General features: G+C 40.8%; 1 protein-coding gene across 2 annotated transcripts in view; it reads left to right on the top strand.

Moving 5' to 3' along the window:
• Positions 1-12,739, top strand: part of PPARGC1A (PPARG coactivator 1 alpha) — a 681,503-nt gene that overhangs the window by 375,933 nt on the left and 292,831 nt on the right. Inside the window, exon 1 of one of the 2 annotated variants that reach the window (XM_024245516.3) lies at positions 1,495-7,107. The exons of the other annotated variant lie outside the window; for it this stretch is intronic. Coding sequence (XP_024101284.1) covers positions 7,039-7,107 — 69 coding nt within the window. The 5' untranslated portion in view covers positions 1,495-7,038. Of the gene's footprint in view, positions 1-1,494; positions 7,108-12,739 lie in introns of those variants that run through there. 2 annotated transcript variants of the gene reach the window in all.

The raw sequence follows: 12,739 nt of genomic DNA, 5'->3' as shown, positions 1-12,739 counted from the left end.
GGTCTTTTGCTTTCTATCTCTGTTCATTATGTGTAGGTTACGAAAAAGTCCTTCCTGGTTTATCATGTTCTTTTTTGTAATAGAAGCTTTCTTATTCCATACAACTGAAAATTGTAGTTCACTGGTTAATCACATAAATTGGTTAAATTGGGAAATCATAAATGATATGCAGACACAAAACATTTGACTTTTGCTTAAAACATATAAATGCACATTTATTTGCCACTATTTTGCTCTGGAGCCAAGGCCTTTTCTCTAAACATGGATCCACAAAGAGAAATTCTGAAGTTTTTCCCATGTAAGCCATAGCCTTAAAGTAACTCTACAAATTTCAGTTTTAGTTTCTCTAAAGTGAATCAAGAATTTACAGACAATGTCCAACAACCTGAGTACAGAATCTGTATAGGTTTTTAGGATTCCCGGCCCTCCAGTAACAACTTTTTGAAGAGCAACTTTTCTTTCCAAATCATTTGACTTGTTTCATGAAAGCAGCAACTTTTTTCTATCCAAACTCATATTTTATAGATATAATTGTCTAATTGAATTATGTAATTATATTAACAGGCACAATTGTCAATAACAGGATTGGGACAAATGTGAATGAATCTTGGTAAGCCTACAAATCAGTACGTGGGAGCCAAGAGACACAAGTAGACCAGAAAGTCTTCACTCCACCAGCCACAGGTGTTCAATTGGACATAAAACCATGTATGTCACTGCAGTTCAGGTTAGGTATTTTACAGAGAGAATGGTGAGCATCACTGTTCCAGGGCAACAGTGAACTGGAAGCCAGTACTCTATTTCCCCACCTTCTGAAATACAATGACTACAGTGCTGGAATTCATAGTTTTCTGATTTATCACTCTTATGACAGAAATTTTTTTGGATCTCTTTGTTTTATTATAGAGTTAATATATAGCCATGTCCAGTAGTGTGGGTTTGATACATGATTAGAATTTGTTGGTGAAGTGAATTTCCGAAGGTAAATACCTTGCTATTAGCATCTAATAAAAAAAAAAACCCACCTAAAAACAAAAAACAGAAGTAAAATCTATGGGAAAACATACCCTATTCACGTCTAGGAAAATTTCATTGAGGTGAAGTTAAAGTGGAAATGTATAACGTGGGCAGTAGGGACTCATAACAATTCTATCATAGCTGTTAAATGCAAGTGTGTACAAAATCCCATGGGTAGGTGAAAGATCATCCATTTCTTCCATGCCTGGGGACTCCTTGGCTCTGAACTTAATTTTCTCAATATCCTCCTGCTCCCTGCACCCCAAACTTTTTTGTTTTCTCCTCTAGATTGAATATTTGCATCTAACAGAGCAGGGTAAAGTACCATCTTTTACCAGCATTTAGCATTGTGGCATGCATGTTTTAATTTACCTGGAAAACTATTTTTTAGTTGCTTGATTCTTACAATGAGGTCTTAACCACCTTCTCCCCCTTCCCCATTGTTGAGACAGGGTCTCACTCTGTCGCCCAGGCTGGAGCGCTGTGGCACCATCATAGCTTACTGTGACCTCAAATTCTTAGGCTCAAGCAATCCTCCCACCTCAGCCTCCCAAAGCACTGGGATTATAGGAGTGAGTCACTGTGCCTGGCTTAACCCATTTTTATTCTATCAGCTAAAGGAATTTATCTTAAATCAGGGAGGACTGACTGATGCACTTGGTATAGATTTTTCATATATATGTAACTTTTTCATAAGGAAAATGTTACAAATTCTAAAACTCTATTTCTTATTAGTCAGCATATTCTTAATATGCTGCTTGTCTGGAGGGAAAAACAGTGGGTAAGGAAAAGGTTTTCCATTACTTTCTGGCATCAATTTGACATTAAATTTCATATGGTACCAGCAGCTTAACGGCATGACTGCAGGCCCCCACTCCTGACGTACTGAAAGTGTGTTGTTTATTCCGAGGCAAGAAATGGTAGAGTAAAAGTTTTTGTAAGGTACCTAGTTTACTCTACTTAAATATTACATTCTCGCCATGACTTCTACTTTATTTCAAAATTTATTTTATTTTTTAATTCAGAGTGTTTTAGTTTGCTAGAGCTGTGGTAACAAAGTACTACAAAGTGGATGGTGTTGACAACAGAAATGTATTGTCTCACAGTTCTAGAGGCTAGAAGTCCAAGGTCATGGTTTGTTGACAGAGTTGATTCCTTCCAAGGGATCTGAGAGAGAATCTATTTCATGCCTTGTATTAGTCCATTCTCACACTGCTATAAAGAACTAACTGAGACTGGGTAATTTATGAAGAAAAGAGGTTTAATTGACTCTCAGTTGTGCAGGCTGAACAGGAAGCATTGCTAAGAGGCCCCAGGAAATTTATGATCATGGTGGAAGGCCAAGGGGAAGCAAGCGCCTTCTTCGCATGGTGGCGGAAGAGAGAGAGAGAGAGCAAAGAGGGAAGTGCCACACACTTTTAAACCATCAGATCTCATGAGAACTCACTAACCTGAGAACAGCAAGGGGAAAATCCACCTCCATGATCCAATCACCTCCTACCAGGCCCCTCCTCCAATTCAAGTGAGATTTGGGTGGGGACACAAATCCAAACCATATCATGCCTGCTATTGTTTGAATAGATCCCTTCCAAAATTCAGTTGTGGTTAACATGATAGTACTAAGAGGTGAGGCCTTTAAGAGGTGATGAGGCTGCCATGAGGGCTCCTCCCTTGTGAATGTGATTAAGTCCCTCATAGAAGTGGCTTCACACAGTTCAATCACTTGCCCTTTTGCCAAGTGAGGACACAGCATTCCTGCCCTCCAGAGAGGCAGCCCTAACCAGACAATTGGACCTGCAGGTGCCTTGGTTTTGGATATCCCAGCCTCCAGAATGGCGAGAAATAAGTTTCTGTTCTTCGTAAATTAGCAAGACTGAGGTATTCTGTTACAGAAGCACAAGTGAACTAGGACACTGCCTCTCTCCTAGGTTCTGGTGGTTGCTGGAAATCCATGGCTTGTAGATGCATCACCCTGAATCTGTCCTTACCCTCATATGGCCTTCTCCCTGTCTACATCTGTCTCTGTGACCCAATTTTCCCCTTTATATAAGGACATCAATCATATTGGATTAAAGCCCACCCTAATGACCTCATTTCAGTTTTATTCCCTTTGTAAAGACTCTATCTCTGGCCGGGTGTGGTGGATTGTGCCTGCAATCTGCAATCTCAGCACTTTGGGAGGCTGAGGCGGGCAGATCACTTGAGGTCAGGAGTTCGAGACCTGCCTGAGCAACATGGTGAAACCCTGCCTGTACTAAAAATGCAAAAATTAGCCAGCATGGTGGTGTGTGCCTGTAGTCCCAGCTACTCGGGAGGCTGAGGCAGGAGAATTGCTTGAACCCGGGAGGCACAGGTTGCAGTGAGCCAAGATCGCGCCACTGCACTCCAGCCTGGGCGACAGAGTGAGACTCTGTCTCAGAAAAAAAAAAAAAAAGATCCTATTTCTAAATAAGGGTCACATTCTAAAGTAATGGGGGTTAGGACTCCCACATACATTTAGTTATTAGCACTTGCATTTGAAAACATTTTTAAAAAAGAATCTCCCAGTGGTGTCCTTGAGCAAGCTCAAGTTTGTGTGGTGTTAAGAAGCACAAGAGCTTGAAATAAAAGACTTAGAGTTCCTGAAATGTCAGTGTCATGGTTTGGCCAGAGTCATTATACATACTTTCCTTGAAGTTTATTTTTATAGTTTCTCCTTCATTTAATTAAAACATCCAACAAAGAAGAAACAAACCTATTCTTTTTTTTTTTAGTGCTTGATTTAAGAACAGTGAATAAAAGCTATGCTGTTTAATAAGCTCCTGTATTCATGTAGGTTCTCATTATGTTTACAATTTGGACACACGTACTTTGTTTTATCAGCATCTAATTCATACAGAGCTACGTTTATTATTTGATGCTTCACTTTGCTTTCATTAACTTCCTTGCTAAGTGATCGGTAGCATGGAAGTCATGCTATTCTGAGTTTGGATTCTGAGACGAAGGCACACTGCATTGTTGAATGCTTTGCTCTTTCTTTTTAAAATTCATATTTCTGCATCATTTTTAGAAACTGCGACACTTAATGCCAGTATCTTATGAACAGGAAAAATCTAGACTGGAAAAGGAAGAGAGAATAGTGAAGTGTGAGAGTTTGGGTAGAAGAGACTAGGCCTGTAATGGAAGCTATTTAAAATAATATTGCAGGACTACCCAATGCCTGGGATCTATGTTCTAGCTAGATTTTTAAAATTTAATTTTCAGAACAACTCTGAATTGGAAAGTGTATTGCTCTGGATAGGCTAGCTTATGTTTTAACAAACAACACTGGAAGCTTATTTCTTGTTCACATAATGCCTGTTGTTGGTCCAGGTGACTGTGCAAGGCACCCGTTCTCTTTGAGAACAGGCTCGGCATTCCTGTCTGCCTCTGTGTTAAGGCACGGCTTAGCAACACACGCATCTGCAATCACCGCAATAGAGAAAGAGCGGGCTGAGGATCAAGTGTCTGTTATTGAAGCCTCCCCCACCCTGGGAATTAATACCCATCCTCTTACATTTCCTTGGACAAAAAAGATCATGTGGCTATGCTGGATTTTAAGGGAGTTGGGGAAATGCTATCTTGCTGTGGGCTTGGAAATAGAGGGGAACTAGATACTGGTGGACAATAATGTGCCTGAGACTATAACGCATACTTCGCCTTTACACACATGGACACCAGGTCTCAGAGAAGACGAGTAACCTGCCTAGGGACACAGAGTTAGAAAATAATGGAGCTGATAATCAAATCTAAGTCTGACTTCAAAGACTATGCTTCCAACCACTCGTGTGCTGCCTTCCATAAGAACATATATAACTACATTGCAGATGGTGCAATTCAAATGATAAAACTAATTGCTCCCAGTTGTCCTTATGGGATGCTGTTGATAAGGATTTAGGGAAATGGGGGAAGAACCAATGGGGGAAGTGAGGCTTCCATTGAGACTAGTCTCTGGGGAAATTTTCTGGAACCTTGGTCCTCTGGCCTTTCTCTCTTACACCTTAGAAGAACCTCTGAGAAGCATCTGTATATTCTCAGTAAAAGGGAGGAACTGGGCAAGTAAAGGGTTTTGCATGTGTCTGTTTTACTAGAGATGAGGTGGAAGGTATAGTCTTGTGATTACTAAAAGGATAATAATGGCAAGTTAGGTTTGTATGACAGTTTACAGCTACAAGGCATGTTCCTATATAATCTTCAGATAAGAACAAACTTAAGTGTCATAATTGACCAAGGTGCTGTATTAATGAGGTATGATTGTCAAAACAGCCAGTGGGATCTGAGACTGCATCAGTGAAAGAGTATCAACTAGCATCAAGTAGACCTTGGAGTTATATCTGAACTAACTCTTGGCTTCATCACCAAGGCAAATGTCTTTATCTCTTTTGGATTCTTTATCTGTAAATCAGGAGCATAATAATAACTTCATAGAATGTTTGTAAAGGATAAGCTAGACAAGGTTAGTAAAGCACTCAGCACAGCATTGGACACCTAGGTCCATGCTCAGTAAATGTTAGTTGCTCTTATTATGATGATTATGGTTGATATTGTGGCCATTTTTCAAACAAGGCATGTGATTATTTGGCTGTGTGTGCAATAATAGATCATAGCAAGAATATTATGATCACTTCTGTGAGCACGGGAACTTGTAGAATACATTTCGAGGCTGGCAACCGGAATGGAGAAGTGACCTGAAACCATCTTACATTTTCTGAAGAACCTAACAATATTTAATCTGGAAATTAGACACTTTAGTAGAAGTTTGGGAGCATGGGGCACCCCTATCTTTGCATCTCTGAAGTGTTGTTCTGTAGAATAGGCTTTAGTTTCATTCCTTCTGGAATTAAGAAGCAGTACATCCATAGGTAGAAGTTGCAGGGAGAAGGATATCAATTCATTTTGGGACAAAAATTATCAGCCATGGAACAGGACTGTCTTGGGAGGTAGTGAATTACCGTATTAAGTGATATAGGCAGGGTCATGGGGATTCAGGTATCAGATGAGTGATTACATCAGAGAAATTTTACATGATACTCTGCACCGAGTTTTGTGATTCTAATCCTGGGTGCATCTGGAGAGCATTAAAAAAATTCCCAATGTCTTGGGCCCTAGTTTAGACCAATTAGATAAGAATCTCTAGGGGTGAAGGGCAATTCTTAGTATCAGGAGACAGCATCATTCTGCATGTGAAGTGCTAGTGAAGCATTGACTGGGTTTGAGTTCTAAAGTTTGAGGAGTTCATTCAAACCGAAGCCTCTGATCATTTTGTATACTGATTTGGAAAAGGGATTGAGGCCCATGGTGGGATTGAAATGCCTGCCTGCAGAACATCTTATGGGGGAAGGGGAAGGATTCTAGATGCTCAGAATTCAACTATGGGAATGAGTCTATTTTCACCCAAAAGGAGCTTGCTATTATTCATGTTTACTGGCTGCTGAGTGATTCATACGCTGCTTTTTGGGGGAGATGTATTCAAATGAAATGTGTTGCTACTATGTAAAATAGTTTATTTCTTCTAGGATACACCAGCCCACTGATGCAACCCGGCAGAACAATGCAAATTCTGGTGTGTGTGTGAGCACGTGTGTGTGTGTGTGTGTGTGTGTGTGTGTGTATTGGGGCAAGGAGAAGATGGGAGCACACATAGAAATGCATATTTCTCAAGCATAGAGCAAGCCTGCACGCTTCCCTCTTCTGACCTTTACACCACAAGCATAAGAATGACCCATTGTCCACCAGCCCTGGAGCTTGGTTGTTCCTAATCTCTGGACGCTTGATGGCTGAGCTGGCCTTCAGCTTGGCCAGTTGGCATCTGTCTGGGTAGCCCCATGTGTCCCATATTTGTTCCCCGGTGGGTTCTTCCTGCCCGATCCCTCATCCTGTGGCATGGCATTTTCTCCATGACAGTCTGCCCCTGGACTGCCCTGGCTGCTGCTTTGCTAAAAGCTTGCAAGGAGAGAGAGTAACAGCCGCTGGCGAATCCAGTTTGTGCAAGCAGCATCAGCAATGGATGAGACCTCCCCAAGGCTGGAAGAAGACTGGAAAAAAGTACTTCAGCGAGAAGCAGGCTGGCAGGTAAGTGATGTCCTCAACTTCACACAGGACCCAAATCTCTCTCAACTCTTTTGGCTCCAAGTCTAGGTAATATGCGTACATCAATTTGTGGAACTGTGATATCTGCAAGCAGGTCCTTTTGAAAAAAGTCATCAGTAGTGTCCATGTCTTTGCAAACCATGCAAATAAGACCCCAAATACATTTACTCTAGATTGTCAAGCAAGCTAATAGGGTTTTACAAATCTATAGGTGTTGCTAAATTTATACTTTCTTAATAAAGTTTCTTGAATTAACAAGTTGCAGGTGTATATCAAGGGAAACATGCAGATTTGGTTTGTGTGAGTACAAGTTCATTGCGATATAAAAATTTAATACAACACCTGTCATCAGACTTACTTTATGGTGTTATAGTAGCTTGGAATAGGGGCTTAGTTTTAACCTATTTTTAATGAGGTGACCATTCTTTTAATGCGGCTTGCGTGCCTTCCTTATTTATGCTGAACTCATAATAGGTAGAAGCTCTGTGGTATGCAGAGAGTTCAAGCTAAAGGATTCATTTTGGTGTAGAGGCAGTTTTCATTAAAATATGCAAAGCAGTAATGTTTGTACGTTACAATACCTATTTCAAATTAGCAAAATTATATGCTCCTGTCTCGTAAGCTGCCAGCTGAAATCCCTTCCTAAATCCTGTTGAATGGCTTTGATTACTCTTCTTCACATTACACATTACACACCTTTAATGCATATTTTTACGCATCCACTCCATTGCCATTTAATTAGACAGCAATATTGAAGACTGATGCCAGAGCTTTTTTTCTGTTTCTTTTTTAATAATGCTGCTGGCGTATGGAGAAAAGAACACTTCTGTGTATGAAGCATTTCTTAGGGATGATGTTGGATAAGGTGAAACTCTGATTTTCCATTTTGTCTATAGCAGAAACTTTCATATAAAAATGGTAATTGAGAATGAGTTGATTTTTAATGTCAATTTAAAAAATTCTTTCTTTTATAAAAAGAGGGAGCCTTTTCTGAAGATTTCTTCTTCAACAGAAATTTTAGTGAAATGTAATACTAGTATTGACTGGTATGTTTTGTTGTATGCAATGTGATGTTAAGTAAGGAGCTTCAGAAAAAACACCCTCTAGCCTGCCATGAAATTGGAATCCTTTCACTTTGAGTGGGAGCGTTATTCAGGAAGTAGAAAAGGATACAAAATAAATCTCTGCATGCTACTTTCAGGATGACATGTGGTGGGTCTCCAGGGGTCCAAACGGATATTCAAATATTTTATGGTATGTTAATGTGACTTTTGGATTTTTGTCTTTCGTTTGCATGTTTTCCTTTGGAAAGTTGTCATCTTATATAGTCTTTATTTCAAAGGAGAGTGAAGGGAGGAAGAATGTGAGGAGATGACTCAGACATCTCTGTGGATAAAATATTTAAACTAGAAACATGAAGTCCAAATGTTTATGTAAAAATGCATGTGTCATATCACTGTCAGCATCCCGTGACCCTTTAGCTTATTAATTTACCAAAAGGCTTCTAATGAAAATATTGCCTGTGCTGTTTGCTTCCAAAGATGTAATCCTGTACAGCTGATCCACCCCTGTCATTTCCATTGTGATAGCTGGAGCTCCCCCTTCTAGCTAGTGGAGGTAGTGGTTAGAAAAAAGGCGTCCTAGGCCGGGCACGGTGGCTCACGCCTGTAATCCCAGCACTTTGGGAGGCCGAGGCGGGCAGATCACGAGGTCAGGAGATCGAGACCATCTTGGCTAACACGGTGAAACCCCGTCTCTACCAAAAATACAAGAAAATTAGCCGGGTGTGGCGGCAGGCGCCTGTAGTCCCAGCTACTCGGGAGGCTGAGACCTGAGAATGGCGTGAACCCGGGAGGCGGAGCTTGCAGTGAGCCGAGATCGCGCCACTGCACTCCAGCCTGGGTGATAGAGCAAGACTCCGTCTCAAAAAAAAAAAAAAGAAAAAAAAGAAAAAAAAAAGAAAAGAAAAAGGGCATCCTAGTCTCTGATTTGGTTTCACTGACTCTTGGTACTGCAAGGCATTGTGTGGAAAGTATGTCATAGTGTGTCAGCTACAGCATCATCTGCTTCTGCACCTCTTGAACATCCCCAGGAGGTCTGCCTGCTGCCCCCACTCATTTGTATTGCTAGGCTGCGTCCTCATAAGCCTGGAGTCACCTACTTCAGTTGACACCAAAGCTGTCCCTAAGGGAGGAAACTAAATCTGATGGCCCCAGATGCAAGGCCTTTGTGGTGAGGGTGATTTCTTTTAGCCATCCATGGTAGTAACGTAGCTGGGGAAGTAAAGATTATTTAAGAATGGATTGCGATGGCTGCTGAAGCTTTAGTTTAGCTGAGTACTATATTTCTTACTGGAACTGATTCAGTACTTTTCTACTTACCTACTATTTTCCCACCATAGCGCTAAGAGTTGTATATGTGTGAGAGAGTGAACAAACACACATACACACATATTTCAATCCTTGTAAGAAGTCTAGAAGGTAGATATGATTATCCCCATTTTACAGATGTAAAAAGCAAGGCTCAGAGAGGTTACATAACCTGCCCAAAGCCATTCAGGGTCTCAGTTCATGCCTGTTTGACGCCAATGCCTATCCTATTCCCACTTTTGTTGCTATGCCATCTGAATTAAATTTTATCTCATTATTTATCTCATGGAATAATAACTTACAAGCAGCTGTGATGTGGGCAGGCAGGAAGAAAGGGAAAAAGCATGATGATCTTCTAATGAAATAATCAATCTCTGAATCATTAAGACTTTAATAAAATGTTTTTTAATAGTTTTTTTTTAACCCTTACTCTATGCCAGACACTAAACTAAACTTATAATTCTTACAAGTACTCTGGCAGACAGATATTATTTATTTATTTTGTACCAATAGGGAAACGGAGGCAAAGTGGTGTTAAGGAACATGCCAACAGTCACATGGTCACAATGGGGATATGGACCCATTTGGCTTGACCTTGAAACCTGTACCCGCCTTATGACAAGGCTGCTTCTCAGAGTGTATTTTCTTTGTTTCCTCCTCTTCTTCTTCTTCCTTTTTTCCTTCTTCTTTCTTCCTTCTTCCTTCTTGTTCTTTCTTTTTTTTTAGACAGCATCTCCCTCTGTCCTCTGTCTCCCAGGCTGGAGTGCAGTGACACAATCATGGCTTACTGCAGCCTCTACCTCCTGGGCTCAAGTGATCCTTCCACTTCAGCCTCCTGAATAGTTGGGACTACAGGTGTACACCTCACATCTGACTGATTTTTAAAATCTTTTATTTGTTGTAGATTGGGATCTCTCTATGTTGCCTGGACTAATCTTGAACTCCTGGGCTCAAGTGATCCTCTTGCCTCGGCCTCCCAAAATGCTGGGATTACAGGTGTGAACCACCACACCTGGCCTCAGAGTACATTTTCACATTATATTTTATCATTCATACTTTAACTCTTTCATCTCACAATAATGTGATGGGATTGCTCTTTGAAAACTTCCCCGAAAGGATTTTCTTTTTTTAATAAGTCAAGAGTTGGGCAAAATGCCTTGCTCACTCACTTCTACAGAATGTATTTTAATTGGATGCTGTTTGCCTTAAGTGAACCAGCTTTTACTTATGGAGTTGGAAATGAACTAGATGCAATTTCTAGAATCAACTGTAAATCTGAAAATCCATTTAAGCATGTAACCATACTGGAAAACCAACAGCAGCTGTAGCACAGTTAATACCCCTGTCCTCCATAGCCCACTTCAGCTCTGGGAGAGCACTTAGGGACAGAGATGGCAGTGGCTTATGCCACCAGGGAGCTGTATGACCATGGGCAAACTTAGCCTGATCACTGGCTTCTTCACTTGTAAACTGAGGTGATTATGCTTGCATGAGGACTTGGAGGGAAGATGGGATGGATCCTTCATGACACGTCATTGTTTTGGCCAGTTGTTAGATTGAAGATATTATGGAGGGGCCAAGGACTCATGTCTGGATAATGATTCATGTTGGGATAGTTTCCTTTAAAACAACCCATGTCACTGCACTGTGGCCATTTTGAACTGGTCTAGAAATATTGTCTATCTGTGCCTGTCTCCCCACAAGAAGATGAATTCCTCAAGGATAAAGGTATATCATGGAGCCTGGTGCGCAATAAGCCCTGGATGAATGTTTGCCAAAGCTAAGTGAAATTGGATATTTGATCTGGAAGGAAGCAGAGACAGGTTCCTAAGCCCTCGATTTTACATGAAGAGGGAGAATAAGAGATTGGCCCAAGTTCCAGCGCTGGCTAGTGAGGAGCAAGTGTTATCATCTTCCAGTTCAGCTTTCTACCATTTTTCCCCTGGACTGCTTCTCCATAAACTTCCTTCTGCAACTTTCTCATCTGTAAAATTGGAACTGGAACATATTGTCTGTGTCTGTTTAGGTATCTTTACTATTATGATACCCCTTTTTAAGCAGGTATTATAGCATATGTGTCAAGAACATGTTGATCTTGATCAGACTTCTGAGTTCTAACCTTGGTGTCCTTAATTCCTAACTGTGTAACATTGGTAAAGTTTTTAAATCTCACTTTGCTTCAGTTTTCTCAGCTGTAAAATGGGGATAATTATAGTAGCGACTTTATAAGATTGTCATGGAGATTAAATGAATGACATTCTTGAAAGTGTTTAGAAGAACACATCAGTAAGCACTGCTTGGTGACCCATCAAATGCACAATATGTGTCATTATCTATCTATTACCTACTTAATGAGATCAGCTATTCAATGTTTTTTGAATACCCCCCATGTGCAAAGCACATCCATACTTAAGAAGATGAGAAAGTGACTGAAGATGTTGCCCTGCAACACAAGGTCATGGTGGGAGAGCACGGCAGGTCATTATAATGATAGGACAACCACAAAATGCTCCATGTATCATGGGAGCACTGTAGGTAGGCCTCCAATCTGTCTTGGGAGTTGCATGGAGGAGGCAATACTGGAGCTAATTCTTAAATGAAGAAAAGGAGTTAAGCCAGACAAAGAACTGGGAAGACAATTCAAGGCAAAAGAGAGCCTATGTCAGACACAGGAAAGAGAGCAGTGTTGAAGTGTGTGTTGAGGAGCATGCAGTTGGATGTGACACCAGCCATTCAGGGTGAGGCAGGAATGGTGGGAGATAAGTCTAAAGAGGCAGGAGGAGAAAAACCTTGCAGAGCCAAGCCAGCTTATATAAGTGGGTATCACTGCCTCCATCTGAAAAGAGATGATCGGAAGAAAAACTGAGGTCTCTGGGCTGATGATGGGGTGGATAATAACTAACCAAATCGTGGAGAAGAGTTATAAAAAATATGAGTAATACATCAGGAGGATAAACAAAGCCCTGTGAAGACTCAGAGAAGGTAATAATTTCAGGAATAGTTACCAATGACAATAATTTCAGGAACAGTTAACAATGATAGTTAACAAACACAGAGCTTACTCTGTGCCAAGAGCTGTTGGAAGCATTTTTCTGATATAAAATAATTGACTCCTTACCACCTCTGAATGAGGGGGATATTAGTTGTATTCCTATTTGGTAGATGAGGCTGGTTAAGAGAGGGTAAGGTCACTTAATTATTACATGAGACTGAGACCCAAGCAGCCTGGATCCAGAGCTTATAGG

The sequence above is a fragment of the Pongo abelii genome, chromosome 3 (assembly GCF_028885655.2).
Source record: "Pongo abelii isolate AG06213 chromosome 3, NHGRI_mPonAbe1-v2.0_pri, whole genome shotgun sequence".
Lineage (NCBI taxonomy): Eukaryota > Metazoa > Chordata > Mammalia > Primates > Hominidae > Pongo > Pongo abelii.
Note: the sequence above shows the minus strand (reverse complement) of the source record. Positions and strands in the feature narration are given on the sequence as shown.